The sequence below is a fragment of the Balaenoptera musculus genome, chromosome 6 (genome assembly GCF_009873245.2).
Source record: "Balaenoptera musculus isolate JJ_BM4_2016_0621 chromosome 6, mBalMus1.pri.v3, whole genome shotgun sequence".
Lineage (NCBI taxonomy): Eukaryota > Metazoa > Chordata > Mammalia > Artiodactyla > Balaenopteridae > Balaenoptera > Balaenoptera musculus.
In genome coordinates, this window is record NC_045790.1 from 110,466,534 (window position 1) to 110,484,582 (window position 18,049).

The 18,049-nt window shown below is 54.0% G+C and overlaps 1 protein-coding gene across 1 annotated transcript in view; it reads left to right on the plus strand.

Annotated features, from left to right (window-relative positions):
• Nucleotides 1–18,049, plus strand: part of HMCN2 (hemicentin 2) — a 153,430-nt gene that overhangs the window by 43,777 nt on the left and 91,604 nt on the right. Inside the window, 10 exon segments of the mRNA XM_036856498.1 lie at nucleotides 6,688–6,876; nucleotides 7,898–7,993; nucleotides 8,301–8,428; nucleotides 10,369–10,386; nucleotides 10,388–10,445; nucleotides 10,448–10,471; nucleotides 10,474–10,512; nucleotides 13,640–13,752; nucleotides 13,877–14,036; nucleotides 15,090–15,255. Of these exon segments, the coding sequence (XP_036712393.1) occupies nucleotides 6,688–6,876; nucleotides 7,898–7,993; nucleotides 8,301–8,428; nucleotides 10,369–10,386; nucleotides 10,388–10,445; nucleotides 10,448–10,471; nucleotides 10,474–10,512; nucleotides 13,640–13,752; nucleotides 13,877–14,036; nucleotides 15,090–15,255 (991 nt within the window).

Sequence of the window (18,049 nt, forward strand, 5' to 3'; positions counted from 1 at the left end):
CATCTATTGTCTCATGGTTCTGTGATTCTGGGAGTGGCTTTGCTGGGTGGTTCTAGCTCCAGGTCTCTCATGGGATGGCAGTTAATACCTTGGCCGGGGATGTGGTCATCTGAAGGCTTGACTGGGGCTGGAGAATCCACCCTAAGTTCACTCATGTGGCTGTTGGCAGGAGGCCTCTGTCCCTTACCCAGATAGGCTTCTCCAGAAGGCTTCTTGGGACATGGGTTTTCCCAGAGAAAGTGAGTCAAGAGGGATAGAGATAGAGATAACATCCAAGATGGAAGCGGCAGTCTTTATAACCAGTCGCAGTCTTGGAAGTGACATACCATCACTTCTACTATATTCTATTGGTCACACAGACCAACACTGGTATGTGGTGAGTGGGAGGGACCACTCAAGTGTGAGAATCCCAAGAGGCAGGGGTCACTGCCCATCACAGAGATAGTTTGGTTCCAGCATGGGTGTCATCATCCCTGAGACCTGAGTTCCAGTCTTGTCTTCATCACTTACCATCTATGTGCTTTGGTCAAATCATTGACCCTCAGTTTCCCCATCTGTAAAATGGAGCTGACCACACTACTTCCTTTGTTGGGTGGCTGTGAGGCTTCAATGAAATCAGACACACAATGCTTAGCACAGGGTTTAGCCCATTGTGAGTGCTTAATAAAGGGAGAAGCTATTATCCCCTTTTTACAGATGGGAAGTTTGAATTCTTCTGTGGCTGGTACATGGCCTTGGCTGTGATTATCATGATGTCTAAGTTCCAGGCCTGTATCCTGGGCACTGGGAATTGCTCGGAAGTTGTGGGCACAGCTCCTTGGTGTGCTGAGCTGGAGCGGATTGTGCTCTGAGGGTTGACTGCGGCCATGATGGGAGAGACAGGTGCTGGGAGTTCTAGGGAAGTGCAGAGAATAGAGAATGGACTTGACTGGGCCGGGTGGGATGGCCAAGGGGCTCCCCAGTGAGGCTCAGTCAGGAGGGTCTGGCCCTGGGGGAGATGGTGCCAACTCAGGCTTGGGGATCCTCCCCATCTGTTCCATCATCTATTCCTCCAACATGTGGTCACCTGATAACCAGGCCCTGTGCCCCAGACCCTGTGTTGGGGCTACAATGGCATCTGCCTTTGTGTTGTTCTTGGTGTCCAGAAGAGAGATGGTAAACAGACCATTAGAACACTCAGTGTACTGCGAATTTGGAAGTGGCATCCTTGGGTCCTGTGCCCAGAGAAGGGGGCTAAGCCAACACTGGAGGCCGGGAAGGCTTCTTGGAGGAGGTGATGTGTAAGCTGAACCCAGAAACAGTCAGGTGACGAGCTGGGGAACAGTGTTCCAGGCAGAGGGAACAGTGTTCCAGGCAGAGGGAACAGCATGTGCTGATCTCCCCATAGCAAGAGAAGCAAGGCAGCAAGTGAGGCATAGAGAGGGTGGGGAGGGGAGGCCGGGGCAGCTGCCCAGTTTTGGGTCACTCCCGGCCTTGGGCTAAGGAGCCTGGTGGAGTTTGGGCTTTGTTCTGTGGAGGCGGTGAGCATTTTCTAAGGAGGAGATTGATGTGCTCAGACTTTCCCTATCGAGAGTGCAGTGTGTTGCTGAGCTCTTGGGTGGGGTGGGGTGGATATGGAAAGCCATAGGCCTAGAGCCTGATAATAAAAATATAATAAGGCTTCCATGGAATCTGCCACATGCCAGGGCCAGCTCTAAGCACATTTCATGTACTAACATATAATCCTCGTAACAACCTTTTGAGATGGGTTCTACATTATCCCTTTTATAGATGGAGAAAACGAGGCACAGAGAGGTTAAGTGCCTTGCCCAAAGTCACACAGCTGGTGAGTGGCAGAGCTGAGATCTGAACCCAGGGTCCGGGCCATTAGCCCCTGGACTTGATCCTGATGCTCCCAGCAAGGTGGGCTTGGATGTTGCTTCCCCACTGTGAGCCTCGGGCTCCTCACTTGCAAGATATTTCTGGATGGATGTTGTGTGAGTGAGAGATAAGAAAGGCCTCGGACACAACGGGCTCTGACAAATGTCACTGTCATTGTGATTAGTCAGTAGGTTCTGGGTGAGCAGAGAGGGTGCTCCAGGGAGGGCTGCCCTTGGCATGGTTACAAGCAGTCATCCTTTGCTCTGTGTCTAATTTCTGTCCAGCAAAACCTTATTTCTTTGGGGCCCAGGCTGACATGCCTGTTCCTTCACCTGTTAGCCATGGGTCTTGGGGCCATTTCCCCAGGTGAGAGGTGGGGGGGATGGCTGGCATCCCAGAGGCAGGCTTCTGGGGCACGGGGCCACTGGTGGCCTCTGGCCTTGAGGTCCGGGACGGCATGGACAGTGGCCCAACACCTGTGTGTCTGGGGTGAGCTGGCCTGGCAGCAGTGGTGGGAAATTCAATTTCCTGCCCATCTGGGTGGCAGCTGTGGTGCAACCTTCCTGGCCAGGCTGGCAGAGCCTGCCAGGGCTGAGAACGGGTGGGCACTGTGCCCACGTCCTGCTGTTCAGCTGGGAACTGGCTTCCTGGTGATATTTGGGGCACAGGGAGGACGGCAACCTCCTCCTGTATTGCCAGCAGGTGCCTGTATTTGTGTACCAAGCCTGCGAGGTGATTTTGCATCCCCTCTGGACCTGGCATTTGGCTGATAAGAGTCCTGGATCAATGTCCTGGTCCTGCTGCTTGTTTGGCCAAGTTATTTACCTTTCTGAGCCTCACTTTCGTCATCTGTAAAATGGGGATGATACTGATAGAGGCTGTTCACAAGGTCCTTGAGAGATTTAATGAGATAATGTGCTTCGCTCAGGGCTTGAATAGGATACATAATCAATACACGGCCCGTGGGCTGGACCAGGCTGACAAGGGCCTGGCGAGGCAGAGTGAGGCGGAGTGATTATCACACAGCTGGTGACTGGTCTCCATGGTTGGCACCTGCTCCTGGAGCTCAGTGCTCTTTCTATTACTTTTGTTTTTTTTTTTTTTTTTGCCACGCCACTCGGCATTCGGGATCTTAGTTCCCTGACCGGGGATCGAACCCGTGCCCCCTTCAGTGGAAGTACAGACTGAGTCTTAACCACTGGACCGCCAGGGAAGTCCCACTCTTTCTGTTACTTTAACACTGCCCTGAGCTAAGTTCCCTTTGCCCTGCTGGATTTCTCTCTAAGTGGCTGTTCACTCAGCCCTCTTTCTATCCTCGCATTTTAGTCTCTGCTTCTTATTCCCAACTCGGAAGCCCCTGATTGCTGGGTGAGTGAGCAGGGGAGCAGGGGGTGTGCTTTTGCGGGAGCAAAGACCCTCTGGCCAGCCTGGGGGAGCAGGAGAGAAGCAGAGCTGGGCTCTGTGGCCAGTGTGGTCAGTATCTGGGTGGCTTCTCTATCAGGCACAACAGGCAAGGGCCCAGGGCCCGTGATACTTTTAGGGCTGCTGGACAGGGCTCTGATTTTATTGCCATCAGAAGAAAAAAGTGAAGAATAATAAATAGATTAAAAACGAGTCCGGATTGTGTTTGTCTTTATAAACAGTCATAAAATATCATTTAAAATATTTTTTTAGGGAGGAAAGTCATCCTGCAGCCCTGGCCAATGGGGCTGTGGCTCCAGGCTCGACTGAACGATCTTTCTATGGGGAAAGGAGTCTTCCCGGGAGGCGGATTCGGAGGCCATCCCCAGCATTGTCTCATTCACAGATGCCCTGGAATTCCCTCTAAGTGCAGGGCAGGGGCTGAGGCCAGCCTCTCCCGTGGCCACCCTGCCTGTCTAGACAGTCTTTGGGCCTGAGACCCCCTCCCTCTTCTGACCGAACTGAGTCAGGACTGATTGGAGCTCTCCTTCCTGAGCTGGTGCATCCCCACCAGCTCTGCCCCAGGGCTCTGAGCCACGGGAACTGGGGGGATGGTGGAGGAGGCTGGGGGGCTACAGGGTCTCCAGACAATGATAAAGAGTCCTGGAACTTTAAGGTACTGGAATCAGGGTAAAAATAGTTACCTCTTTCTGGATGGGGAACTGAGGCTCAGAGTGGTGAAGGGGTTCATCCACGGGTGTCCAGTGGGGCAGGGGCAGCAGGGGGGCCCTGCCCAGGCTTCAGGCCTTCAGGCTGGTGTCCCTTGCCCTGGGGCCCAAGTAAGAGGAAGGGATCACCTCTGTCAATTTCACTTCGCTGGGAAGTCCCTGGGGGTGAAGGGAGTGGCCCAGCAGTGCTGTTAAAGGAAGTCTCAGCTTTGGCCACACACTCCTGTCCTGCCCCCTCCCAGCCTGGTGGCTGGCATCCTTGGTGGGGCTGTTCTGTCTTCTGTGGTGTTCCCGGTTCCCCCGCACAGAGCTGCGTCCCCGCAAAAGCGCCGCAGCTGTCAGGTGATGAGACCTGGGCCTCTCCAGGGAGCGCGGCAGCTGCTGTGATGTCTAGCTGTCTCTGGGCACTCGCAGCTCCTGACCCGGAAACCTGCCCAAGGTCAAGGCAGAAAGGGCTGTCCGTGGGGAAATCTGGTGGCTGTGGAGCCAGCCCATGATCCCTCCCTGCCGAAGGTCACCTGAGAGTCTGTGAGGAGGGGTCTTTGAGCCTGAAAGCAGAGGTGGCTGAGCCTCGCGATGGGACCGTGGAAAGGGCATGGGGCTGGGAACCCGTCCCCACACCCGACATGCTGCAGGATCAGGGTGGGCCCCGCCCCGCCCCGCCCCGCCCCGCCCTCGGACTTCAGTCTCCCATCTGCACAATGAGGAGACCAGAGGACCTGCAGCTCTGGTGTACAGGGTTCTGAGGTCCCGCCTTATTTGAGGGACTTCAATGAGGAGCAAGGGGATGGCTGCACAGGAGATAGAGTCACAGTTTTCTGGGCAGGATGTGAGTCGGGATTCACCTCTGAAAGAAGACGGAAGAGATGCCAGGTTACCCCTGAGTACTAGGGGTATGGGGTGTGGTGGCTGAGAGCCTGGGTCTTAGCAGCAGCCAGACCTGGGCTCTGATCCCAGCTCTGCCACTGACTTTGAGCTGCACCTGGGGCAGGTTCTCTCTGATCCTCAGTTTCCCATCTGTAAAATGGGGTTGTGATAATACCCACTTCAATCAGTTTATTGAGGCCCCGAATGAACTCTAAAAGCACCATCACCATGCCTGTCACCTTAGTAGGTTTTCCAAATGCTACCCTTTGTACATGTTATTTGCTTACTATTATAATTCAGCTGTCCTCTCTCAGGGAGGAATTCAGGGCGAGGCCTGCCTGGAGGAGGGAGGTTTGAGCTGGGCCCCTGCGTGGGCTGGGCAGAGCCGGGCAGAAGGCTCTGGGGGTACCTGGCCCTGGAGCTGAGCCACGGCTCTGCTCAGGATGGGAAGAGGGCAATAGCAAAGCTCTGCTCCCGGGGCCAAGGCTCTGCAGGACCCGTGACGCCATCTGAGGCACCTGGATGGAAGACTTTCTTGGATTCTGAGCCGAGGCAGCTGCCAGGCCCCAAATGAGGAAGAAAAGCAACGTGCGGGTGGTGTCTGAGGTTGGGTCCAAGACTGTCTTCCTCCTTGCAGTGATTTTCCAAGTTGTGCTTCTATCTCCTTGGAACTTCCCTACTCCCTGAGGCCAAGAGGGAAATTTGATGTCATGATTTGGATGGATGGGGGAGATTTCTGGAGAGAGACAGCAAGAACAAAAGAGGTGGAGGTTTTTCCACAATGCTGGACGCCATGGGTTCAAAAGAGGCCGAGGACCTTCCTGGTTGTGGGTCTGGGGACAGGGACCTGATGACAGTGCCCAGAAGCTGCAGGGAACAGGGCCTGGACCTGTCTGGCATTGGACCTGCTTCTGGCCGCAGAAAGGTGGAAAGGATCATGAGCTTCTGTTTTGGGAAATAACTTATTTCCATGCGCACCCCCCCCCCCCAATCATAAAAGTAAGACAATGCTTAGAAAAAAAGTTTGGAAGAAGCACTACAAACCATTAACAGTGGTTACCTTGTGGAAGGGCATGGGATTTAGAGTGTGTGGAGCAAAAGTGAAGGAAATAAATCCTCGTGTGTTGCTTGGATGTTTTATAACTCAGGTGAGCAGGGCTGCCCTTGTTTGCATCTGTTATCCTGGTGTAATTATTAATATGGCTCTTTTCACTCTTAAGTGTCCCATTTGGACCATAAAGTATAAGGTCAAGTTATTAATAGGCTTGTTTTGATTTTGTAGTAGAGATTTATGTGCTTATTACAAAACGTTCAACAGCAGAGAAGGATGAAGCAAGGTAAAGATGAGCTAGAATCTCCCCACGAAGCTGGCTGTTTGGGAAATGGTTGCCGGAGTCTAGGAGACCCGTGAAAGGAAGCTCCCGTGGCCCAGGAAGAGGGCAAGGGAGGTGACGCTCAGAGCTGGTGGGGCTCCTGTGGCTGAGGGTGACTTGCAGCCCCTCTGAGGTGGGCTTCCCAGGCAGTGTAACCAGCAGAAACAGGAATGTTGCTCCCCTGTCTGGCTGGGCAAAGCGGGGTCCCTGAGACCCCATATAGGGTATGAGGACTTCACCCTGCCAAAGGGCACTTGCTCTGCCTCATCATCCTCAGGAGCTCTTCAGGGTGGATCCTGCCAAACTCAAGTTGGCCCCGGGAGCCCTGGATATGAGTCAGGTTCATGAGGGCGCGGCTGGAAGAGGGAAAAACCCCCCAGCGATGGGCGGGGAGGCAGTGCCCTGGGGGCTGGGCGGGTCCAACCGCTGGGTGAGGCTGACCACTCACCTCCCTGCAGATGCGCCCCAGCTGACCGAGCTGCCCCAGGATGTCACCGTGGAACTGGGGAGGAGCGCCCTCCTGGCGTGCCGGGCCACGGGCCACCCACCCCCTACGGTCACCTGGCGCCGTGGAGATGGCCAGCCGCTGGGGCCCGGGCAGGGCAGCAGGAGTGGGCAGCCCAATTCAGGAGTGCTGTTCTTTGAAAGTAAGAGATTGGGGCTGAGGGAGGGTGGGCAGGGGAGACAGAATGGCTTCCGACACCCTCAGCCCCCAGACTGGGTGGCCGGGAGCAGGGCCCTGACCCCCAGTGCTGACCATAGGTTGGGCTGTTGCAGGGTCATATTTCAGTTGGGTGACTCTGGTCACGTCATCCCACTACTCTGAACTGGTCACAATAGTGATAATGACAATACCTACCACCTGGGTTTAATAACAGGCCACCTTAAGGAGCTATTGCGTGAATAATACACGTAAATCCCTTAGCACAGTTCCTGACACATATTAAGTGTCATATGTGGTAACCATCATCATCATCATCATCATCACCATCATCACCACCATCATAATCACCATCATCACCATCACCACCATCATCATCACCATCATCACCATCCTCACCATCACCACCATCATCATCACCATCATCACCATCACCACCATCGTCATCACCATCATCACCATCCTCACCATCACCACCACCACCATCATCATCACCATCATCACCATCCTCACCATCACCACCACCATCATCAACATCATCACCACCACCACCATCATCATCACCATCATCACCATCCTCACCATCACCACCATCATTATCACCATCGTCATCACCACCACCACCATCATCGTCACCATCCTCACCATCCTCACCATCACCACCATCATCATCATCGTCACTACTACTGCTTCTATTTACTGTGTGCCAGGCCGGATGCTGAGCACTGTATTTGCATTATCTATTGACCCCTCCCAATCACACTACAGGGTGCAGTTATTGATAAAACTATCCCCATGCTACACATGAACAAGCTGAGCCTTCTCACCCTTCCAAGGCCTGGCTGTATCCCCCATCCCTCTCCTCCCTGCCATCCCAGCCCTCCTACCTAACCTCCGCAGGGCCAGACTGTGACAAGGGCGCGTCTGCACCTGGGGAGCTGGAGCCTGTGGGGGCTGGGGCCGTGATGTGCTCTGACAGTCAGGCCTGCCTCTTTCCTGCCCCTCAGGTGTGATTCCCGAAGACCAGGCCCCGTATGTCTGTGAAGCTCAAAACGTCTTCGGGAAGGTCCAGGCAGAGGCCCACCTCCTTGTGACTGGACATGGTTCGCTGGTGGATCTGGAGAGGAGGGTTTGGGGGGGGACACCAGGCACCCCCAGAGACACCCCCCCCATGACTGCCCATCCTTTGGGACAGGTGTGTCCACAGCCAGGTTCTCCAGGAGGAGCATCTGGACCCCTACTTCCTGGGCAGTGTGCCCCAAGAAGTGCGCCCTTTGACCCTTTAGGGTCCCCAGTCCTGATGCTTCCCCTGGTTCCCTGGGGAGGAGACAGTGGGGAGTGGGGCCCTCTGTCCCCCGGATGCCCACCCACAGGAGTCTCGTGTACCCACACTGTCTCCTCTCCCTATAGCACCTCCACAGATCGCCAGCAGCGCCTCCACCGTCCGGGTGCTGGAGAGGCAGCCCGTGTCCCTGCCCTGCATCATCCTGGCTGGGAGGCCCCGCCCCGAGAGGCGCTGGCTCAAGGCCGGCCGGCCCGTGAGTGCAGGGCCCCTCTGGGTGCAGGGGACGAGTGCGCTGTCACGTTCACACCTCGGTCTTTGCGGTTCCCCTGTTTTGGAACGTCCTCTTCCTTCCTGCTTCTTTCCAGAACCTTCTCTGATAACGCACTGATAGCATCCTTCATCCTCTAGAGTCCTTGGCCGGAGGAGCTTGTGCATTAGTGCTGTGGGCGGGGGCACAGACGCAATGCATTCGTCACCCCCGTTCGGATGATTCCAGGGCAGAGACGTGACCCGAGCGGCTGAACATCTGCCCCGGCTGCCTGGCACACTGCTGGGTGCACAGGGGCTGCTTCGTCCGTTCCCATCCATTTGGTTTTCTTTATTCCCCTCTATTTCCTTTCTGCCATTCACTCCTTCTTTGCCTCTCCCTTTTCCTCCATCCTTCTGGCCTATCCTCAGACATCCCGCGGTCCTTGTGCCCTGGAAGCTATAAAAGAGGTGCCCTCGCCCCAGCAGAGAGCAGACGCTGGACACCCAGAGAGGCAGTGACTGTGTGACCAGATGGCTGCCCTGGTCCCGGCCCCGTTGTTCCAGTGTCTGATGCAGTGCAGACAGGGTCCAGCTCCCGGAGCAGGGAGGCTTTGCCGAGGCTGCTCGAGTGGGTGACTCCTTCCGCAGCCGGTGTAATTAGATGTGACCCCGAGGAGGACCCTGCCTGGGCGTGTAGGCTGGGGCGGTGAGGAGCCTTCCTCAGTAGAATCCGATGGGCATGCGGGGAGGGGTGGCCCTGGGCCTCGTGCACACCAGGATAGGAAGTGGCTCTAGACACAGAGCTTGTTTAGTTCAGCGGGGACGCTGGGTGGACCTGCGCCCGCCCAGCTGCCGAGTGCGAGGAGCAGAGCCCCCCTCAAGCTCACTCAGCCTGAAAGGAGCCTCTCCCGGAACCGGCGTGCAGAATGTGCAATCTGGTCACGGGACAGGGACACAGACAGGGAGGCTGAAAGCGGGCTCAGGCCTGGTGGAAGCGGGCTCGGGCCCCTCACCAACGATGGACTGGCTGGACATCTTTTTTTTTTTTTTTTTTTTTAATAAATTTATTTATTTATTTTTGGCTGCGTTAGGTCTTCGTTGCTGCTCACGGGCTTTCTCTAGTTGCGGCGAGCGGGGGCTACTCTTCGTTGCGGTGCGCGGGCTTCTCATGTTGCAGAGCACGGGCTCTAGGCGCGTGGGCTTCAGTAGTTGTGGCACGCGGGCTCAGTAGTTGTGGCGCACGGGCTTAGTTGCTCCGCGGCATGTGGGATCTTCCCAGACCAGGGCTCGAACCCATATCCCCTGCATTGGCAGGCGGATTCTTAACCACTGCACCACCAGGGAAGCCCCTGGACATCTTTATAGAGGTTGCCCCAGGCCCCATTCTGGACCAGTGCCACCTGCCCCACCCCGGTCCTGATGGGGACAGACCTGGGCAGCCGCCAGGAGTTGCTTCCTCTGCTTCTCTCTCTGGGACCACACCTGATGTGGCCACACCTCTGCTCCGCTCTGCACGGCTCTTTTCTCTCCCCACAGAGGGGCTGTCCCTCCTCTCTGTGGCCTCGGTGTGGAAGGGCCTTGGAGCTTCAGCCCCGACTCAGTAAAGGCTCTGGCTCCAGCCCTGCACTCCTGGGAGAGGCTCCCATCAGCCCCCTGGGTCAGGTGTCTTGCCCTGGACCAGTTGGCCCTGGGAGAGTGGGTCAGCGGCGGGCCGGGGGTCAGGCCCACCTGGTCCTGAGGGTCTGTGTGGGGGGTGGATGAATATCAGGGAAGGGGAAGGAGCATCAAGCCCCCCCAGATTCCCCACCCTCTCCAAACCCCTGGCCTCTCTGTCCAGGCTGCTCCCTGCTGGCCTGGTGGGCAGTGAGGTTTCTGGAGTGCTCTCTCTTGGCTGGCTCTGAGCGGAGCCCTCGGCCCAAGCTGGTGCTTCCTCGCCCTCACCAGCTCCCACCGGGCAGCCAGCAATTCCGTCCGAGCGGATGGCAGCCTCCACCTTGACCAGGCGCTGTTGGAGGACGCAGGAGGTACACCTGTTTGGTCAGCAACTCGGCGGCTCTCAGCACAGGGACGTGGAGCTGGTTGTCCAGGGTGAGTCCTGGGGTGGTGGGGACACGATGCGATGGGGGAAGGCCCCCGGGGGGGAGCTTGATCTTGAACATCTTCGTTTAGACAAATTGCACAAATAGTACATATTCACTGTAGGAAATTTAGAGATTGGACAAACCACCCCCCCAAAAAACCCCCAAAAAAAACCCAAAAACAAAACCAAACAACAAAAAGAAACCTCCCTTAATACCAGTAGCTAAGAAGAACCAGAATAATTTTACATTTTGGTGTGTATCTTTCATACTTTATACACACATGAGTTTGCACATGTACATATACACACACTGTATATATATATAATATATATACATTATATATATTCTTTAGATATGTTGTATATAAATTATTTTTGCATGATATATATCCTTTATATAAATTAGGTATAAATCCTCTGTGTACACATACATAGAAATATTTAGAAACCAACTGGAACCAGGTAATATTTCTGTCTTGCAACCTGAGTGTTTCTTGTGACAATATTTTATGACTCTTTTCTGTCAGTAATACTCAGAAGCAGTGGTTTAAGACCGCATGTCCCCTGTTTGGATGAGCCAGGAGTACCTAACCTGTCCCCTCGTGTCCTGTTTCTCACCAGCGTGAACACCTGGGGATAAACATTCTCATGCCCCACCGTTGCCCATGTGACCAATTCTTTCCCTAGGATAAATTATTGTTGTGGAATTGAGTTTTGACTCACAGAGATTGCACATTTTTAGGGCTTTTCGTGTATTTTGCCCAATTACTTTCCCACCCACAGCGTTGGAGAGTCCCTGTTTCCCTTCACCCACCCAGCCGGGTACCACCGTTCTTTTTAACGTAAAACAAGAAGTTTAAACTAAGTCTGGTTATGTTTTGTCATTTACCGCATATGTTAATATCCTCTTTTGTTTGTTTGTTTCACTTGTTTTATTAAAACCCCGAGGGATGAGCGGGACGAACTCATCATTCCCCATTTTGTAGAGGAAAACTGAGGTTCAGAAGGAGGCTGGGTTTAGAACCCAGCTGTCCTGTCTCCTCATAATTCCAATTAAGAAGAGTGATCAAAGGTTGGGCATGTGTCATGTGCCAGACCTCTGAGAGGCTGTGTGCAGGTTTCACTTAATTTTCCGAACTGCTCCAAGAGGTGGGTTTAAAAGACTCCACGCTTCTTTGAAATTAAGGAAGCTGAGGTTCCGAGATGGAGGTAACTCACGAAGTCACAGGATCAGCAAAGGCTGCCTCTGTAGAAAGCCTCACCCCCCCAACTTCCCACCCTGCCGCACAGCCTTCTCTGTGCGGTGGCGATCAAGCCCGTCTCTCTTGGCTAATTTCATTTCCATTCAACAAATGCTAATCGACTTGCTGGCTTTGGCCATCTGGGAAAATCCAGAAGGGCATTTCCCGCCCTAAAGTAACTGAGTGTTACCGTCAGAGCCCTTGGCTTCTGACTTTCCCTCCTGGTTCTGATTTTTCCATGCCCGTTTCCCCCTCCCCTGCTCCTCTTGGAGACATCCCCCCCTCCCACCCTGTTTTAATGCCTGCAGATCTGGATGGTGCCCAGGACGGATTTTGCACTTGTTTTCAAGTTCACTGTGTCCTGTGAACACTATTTTCTGCCGTTTCTCATCCGTCCATTCCCAGAGAGTGAGCAGGGAATTAGGGTTAATTTAGCTTTTTAGCTGATCAGGGAATACGGGTACCAAAAGATTAAGTGGTTTATCCAAAGTCCCACAGTTAAGAAACGGCACAGCTGGTTCCTAAACACAGGCTGCCCTATGTGGGGGGCATGAATTTACAGCAGTGGTGGCTGTCTTCTTCTGTTAAAATTGTTTGTTTTTTTTTTAAATCATGATAAAATAGGGACTTCCCTGGCAGTCCAGTGGTTAAGACTCTGTGCTTCCACTGCAGGGGGCACGGGTTCGATCCCTGGTTGGGGAACTAAGATCCCACATGCCACGTGGCACAGCCAAAAAATAAAAAAATTTTAAAAATCATGATAAAATATACATAATATAAAACTTACCATTTTAACCATTTTAAAGCCTACAGTTTAGTGGCATAAATTAAGTGGCATAAGTGGCATTCACATTGTTGTGCCACCAGGTTCGTTTGCCCAATGCACGGCAAGCCAAAAGGCTTGCAGTGGAGAAAGGATGTATTCACAAGGCAGCCAAGCGAGGAGACAGGAGAACAAGCCTCAGGTCCACCTCCCCAAAGGCCAGGGGCTTGGAGTATTTATGGGATAAGGAAGCAGGGTGGTCTTTGGCGTGGGGAAAGGTGATTGCAGGTAGGGAAAAGGTGAGGTAGTCAGTGTCCTGTGCAGGTGTATCTGGGTTACATGCTTCTTCATGGGACGCATGTTCAAAAATGGAGGCGCCTAGCATGATCTGACGGTGGGGTTTTTGGCCCTCTGGTGTCAAAAGGTCATTCACCAGATACCTGTGCAGGCCCAGTTTTAGGGTCCGTGGTCCCAACCAGTCTTAGCTGGCTTGAGCTCAAACTAGGCACAGGTGACTCCAAGTTCCTGGAAAACAACTCAGACAAACATCTTATTGTTTAGGCTACATGAAGCTTGGAGGGTCTGCAATTTGCAACGAAACAATTAAGCGAGCTTGCTCAGTGAAGGCGGACTCAAGCAGAGGGGTTTTTAGCAAGCTGTAAGACACGCCAAGAATTTCTGTTAACACAGTTTCAGGATGGGTTTTTTTAACCGTATGGGTTACAGTTTCACAACCATCACCACCATCCATCTCCAGAACTTTTTCACCTTCCCAAACTGAAACTCTGTACCCACCAATTCCCCATTTCCCCCTCCCCTAGCCACTGGCCAGCACCATTCTGCTTCCTGTCTCTATGAATTTGCCTGTTCTAGGTATCTCGTGTAAGTGGAATCATACAGTATTTGTCCTTCTGTGTCTGGCTTATTTCACTTAGCATAATATTTTCAAGGTTCCTCCATGGTGTAACACGTATCACATGTTTATTCCTTTTTAAGGCTGGAAAATATTCCATATGTACACATCACATTCTGTTTATCCATCACCCTCTGTTTGGATTGTTTCCACCTTTTGGCTGTTGTGAATAATGCTGCTATGAACTTTGGTTTATGAAATTGGTTTGTTTTTAAAAGTGCCACCTAGAATCCAGCCCACTGCCACCCACCATATCACCAATGAAGGCGTTCCAGCCTCTCTCCCCTGTGTAGCCTCAGGAGTGCCCACCCCTACCGTCACCTGGACCAAGGTAGGTGAAGCCTGTTACCATAGAGGTAACCAGAGAGGTAGGCCCAGTGCATCATGGGGAGAGGAATGATGCAAATCGCCGTGGGGTGTGGGCTCTGCTGATGTCACCTGTGACTCTACCACAGGAAACCAATGCCCTGGCCTCCAGGGATCCCCACTACAATGTGAGCAAGGATGGTACCCTGGTCATCGCCCGGCCATCTGCCCAGGATGCAGGGGCCTATGTCTGCACAGCCACCAACGCCGTGGGCTTCTCCAGCCAGGAGATGCAGCTTTCTGTCAACAGTGAGTGATGGCCGCCCCTGTCCCGGGAGAGGGGCTTGGCAGGCTTCGAGGCAGGGGCATGGACAATTTGACCTCACCTGCATCTTCCTTGCATCTCGTCAACCCCGCCTCTAGATTCCTCACGTCTGAAGGGCATGTACACCAAAGCTGTCCTCCAGAGCACTGTCCCCCGTAGTGTGGGCATGCTCTAAGAGTGGTTCCAACTCAGCCCTTTGTCACCGGATGGGGGGGAAAGCGTCACATTAACAAGCCTTGGAAAGACACAAGGCCCTACACTGGACCCCCTCCCATCTTGGCAGCCCCTTCGCCCACCTTTCTCCCCAGCTCTTTGTGCCCAGACCTTTTGGCCTCCTTTCAATTTCTTAAATGATCCATCCTGCCTCAGGGCCTTTGCACATGCAGTTCCTTCTGTTAGAATGCCCTTCCCTTACCTGGTCCAGCCTACTTCTCCCGTCAGTCAGATCTCAGTTCTCTCTGACCTCTGAGGCTGTGTCAAATCACTTTGCTGTGAACTCTCTGGAATGTCCCTTTCTTAGTGCCCATCACAACTGTGATTAAATCATTAACTGTGTGTTGAACTGTTTGGAACTAGTGTTTCCCTGGGGCCCTTGGCACAGAGGGAAACTGGGCATCATCTGTTGGTTAATCCCATTTATTCCTGAGAATAAATGGGATAATCAAGGGTGAGAAGGGAGAGAGAGGAGAGGGAGGACAGAACCTGCCAGAGTGTCCCCAGGGAAGGGAAGCAGGATGGAGAGAAGCAAGAGGAGGACACTGGGGCAGGAGGGACCATGTCAGGGTCATCAAAGCAAGACGAGCTTCCAGTGGGAGGATGGGGTAGACAGGTAGGTTGGGGTATGACTGGGGGAAACCATGGGATCTGAGCCCACCCTGAAACCTACACTCTGCCATTATAATAGAGCCCACCCACCTTCTGCATCTCTGGGGTGGCAGTACCACCTGAGCTTCCTGGGGGAGCCGCGCTGGGCCCCTCTGGGCCGCAGCCCCTGGCTTCCTGCTCTGCTCACACTTCCTGCATGATTCTCCCAACAGCCAAGCCCAGGATCCTTGTGAATGGGTCACGTGACGCAGAGAAGCCTCTGAGGGTCACAGCCAAGGCCAGTGATGAGGTGACCCTGGACTGTGAGGCCCAGGGCTCTCCGCCCCCACTGGTCACCTGGGCCAAGGACTCCCTCCCTGTGCCACCCGTCACCGACAGGTAACCCCAATCGTGGGGCCTTGGGTCTGGGGATGGACGGAGCTTGGGGTTTGAGGAAACTGACCTCCAGGTGCCCAGTGACCCGGCCAGTGTGTGGGACCCTGTGGACACCCCCAGGGGCATGCGGTCCGATGACACACACAGCACTTTTGGCCACTGGCCTCTAAGGGAGCATGGACGCCCTTCAGAGGGGGAAGGCCTCTGACATGACACGCACCCGGGTGCTGCAACTCACGGCCGAGGGGCGCTGCGTGCAGGATCGCCTTCAGTCTGCCCAGCAGAGCAGAACTGAGCAGAACTCAGTTTTCTGAGCGGAACTGAGGCTCAGCGAGGTGGGCTGCGCAGCTCGTGGTCACTCAGCTAGGAAAGAGTAATGCCACGGTCGAGACAGCCTCCTGAACGAGACACGTGCTCCGCCCTTGCCTGCTCCGCGGGCCAGGTGTCCGGCAGCCGGGATTTCAGGGATCCTGAGAGTGGGCGGAGAGGGAGGAGGCGGCTTGGGCATCCTTGAAAGCCTGGCTGTACCTCCCCAGGCAGGGGTGTCGGGCGGGGTGGTTCCAGACAAGAAGGCCTCAAACTCCTGGGACCCTTGACCCTCGAGGAGTGGGGCTGTGGCGAGGGGGCAGCTCTGGCCGGTGACATCAGCCCTGGCGGAGCCTTTGAGAAGTTCCAGACGGAGGAGGTCTTGGAGCAGCCTGCTGTGCAAGCTCCCACTCCTGACCCCCACACATGGGTCTCTACCTCTCAGGACATCTGTTTGGTGCGCCCTCCCGTCCTTGAAGCCTGCACACCTGAACGCGGCTGGGGTCCTGGGTGGGGCTGGGCTGGCGCTGTGCTGCCCCCATCCGCGCGCCCTTTGGTGTCTCTGCAGCCCAGGTCGTAGGTGAGGGTGGGAGTGGTCGTCTGGGGAGCCTGCATATCTCCGCAGAAAGCCTGGTCCTGGCTCCCTGGCTGGGCAGCCGCCTGGCAGGTGCTTGTTTATTTATGGTTTGTTACTGAAATGGCACACCGCATTTCCCATTTGTTCACCCCTCCTTGTTGTGATGCGTTAATAGATCAGCCGGGAGCCATAAATCTGTGAGAGCTGCTTTTGCAATGCTGGAGTTTTGTTCTGTTCCTTCTCCCCTGGCCCCCTTCACTTCGTGCTGGCTTACGACTTTCTCTTGAGATTTATGAGATTCCAGGAGTTCACCTACATGAGGTGGGAAAATATGCCTGGAGGGTGGGGCTGGGGTGAAGGGCTCAGACCCTGGAGTTCATCAGACCTGAGTGCGGATCCCGGCTGGTTCTGTATTAGTCATGTGGCCTCAGGTGGCCACTGGTTCCTCTTGGACCGTTTCTCCATCTATAAAGTAGACAAGGTTTAAACCCTGTTCTCGAGATACAGTGATGGATGTGCGATGCTTAGGACATTGTCAGTGGTGGAAAATCACTCCCTTTGATAGCATTTTCCTGCTGCTGCTATAAACTAAAGCATCATTTCCAGCTTTCAAAAATTATCATCATCCTATCTGTTATTTAATTCTCACCAGCTTTTTTCAATGGAAAAACTTTATTGAGATATAAATCACATGCTTTCCAATTCTGTGTTTTTTAGTAAATTCTGAGTTGTGCAACCATCACCACAATTAACTTTAGAACATTTCCAGCACCGTCCTCCACAAAAAAACCCCCACACTCACTGGCAGCCACTTCCCATCCCTGCCCGACCCCAGCCCAGCCCCCGGCAACCACTCATCTGCTTTCTGTCTTTGGATTGATCTCTTCGGGACGTCTCATGTAAATGGAATCATGCGCTATGTGGCTTTTTGTGTCTGGCTGCTTTCACTTAGCATCATGTTTTTGAGGTTCTTGCATGTTGTAGCAGGTGTCAGGACTTTGGTCCTCTTTATGGCTGAATAATATTCCGTTGCCTGGGTAGAGCACCTTTTGTCGATTTATTCACCAGTTGATGGACACTTGCGCTGTTTCCACTTGCTGGCGATTGTGAATAACCTCATAGACCTTTGATTGTATTGACACTTCATTTGTGGGCTCTGGGTCCCCGTGGTTCTTTGGGCCTCGCTGTGGCATCTGACAACTTCCCCACGCAGAACAAAGCTCCCTTTTCTGCCAGACACACAGTTCCCCTTAGTCCCACAGCCATTCAGACAGAAGATGCAGGTTTAAAAAAACCCATGGGAAACACACAGGGAGCAGTGGTGGTGCGGGGGGTGGCTTTGCTGTCGGTCTGCTCCCCTTCCCCTCTACCTCCTCCACCTCTTCCTCTTCCTTCTCCGAGGGACCCCCAAGGCTCAGCTTCAAAGCTGCCGTTCTGGAAGCTTGAGAACTTATTCTGATGCGTCATGGGTATTCGTCTACCTCCAGATTCTGTGCTCCTTCTGCCTGGCTGAGCTGCCCCATCTTCTATGGTGGCCCCCTTCTCTGTCCTTGGATGGGGGAAGGCCTGAACCTACTCGGGTTGCCCGGAGCCTCTCTTTCCTGAACCTGTGCCAACCTTGGCCAAGGGCTGCGGTCAGGGTCACCAACAGACCTCCAGCACTGGTGCTTCTTCAAAGCTCCTTGGTAACTCTGGTGCAATCAGGGTTGAGAACCACAGTGTGGCCGAGCCACTGAGGCCTCCTGCATCTCTGTTTGGGTGGGGCGGGACCCTCTTCTCCGGCTGGCCATCCTGGAGGTGGGTGGGGTGAGCGGCATTATGCCCAGTGCCTTGAGGGGGGAAAAAAGCCATGAGGTGTGGGGAACTGGGATCCTGATATTCCCACTTCCCGGGCTGGGCCCTAACGTGCACACC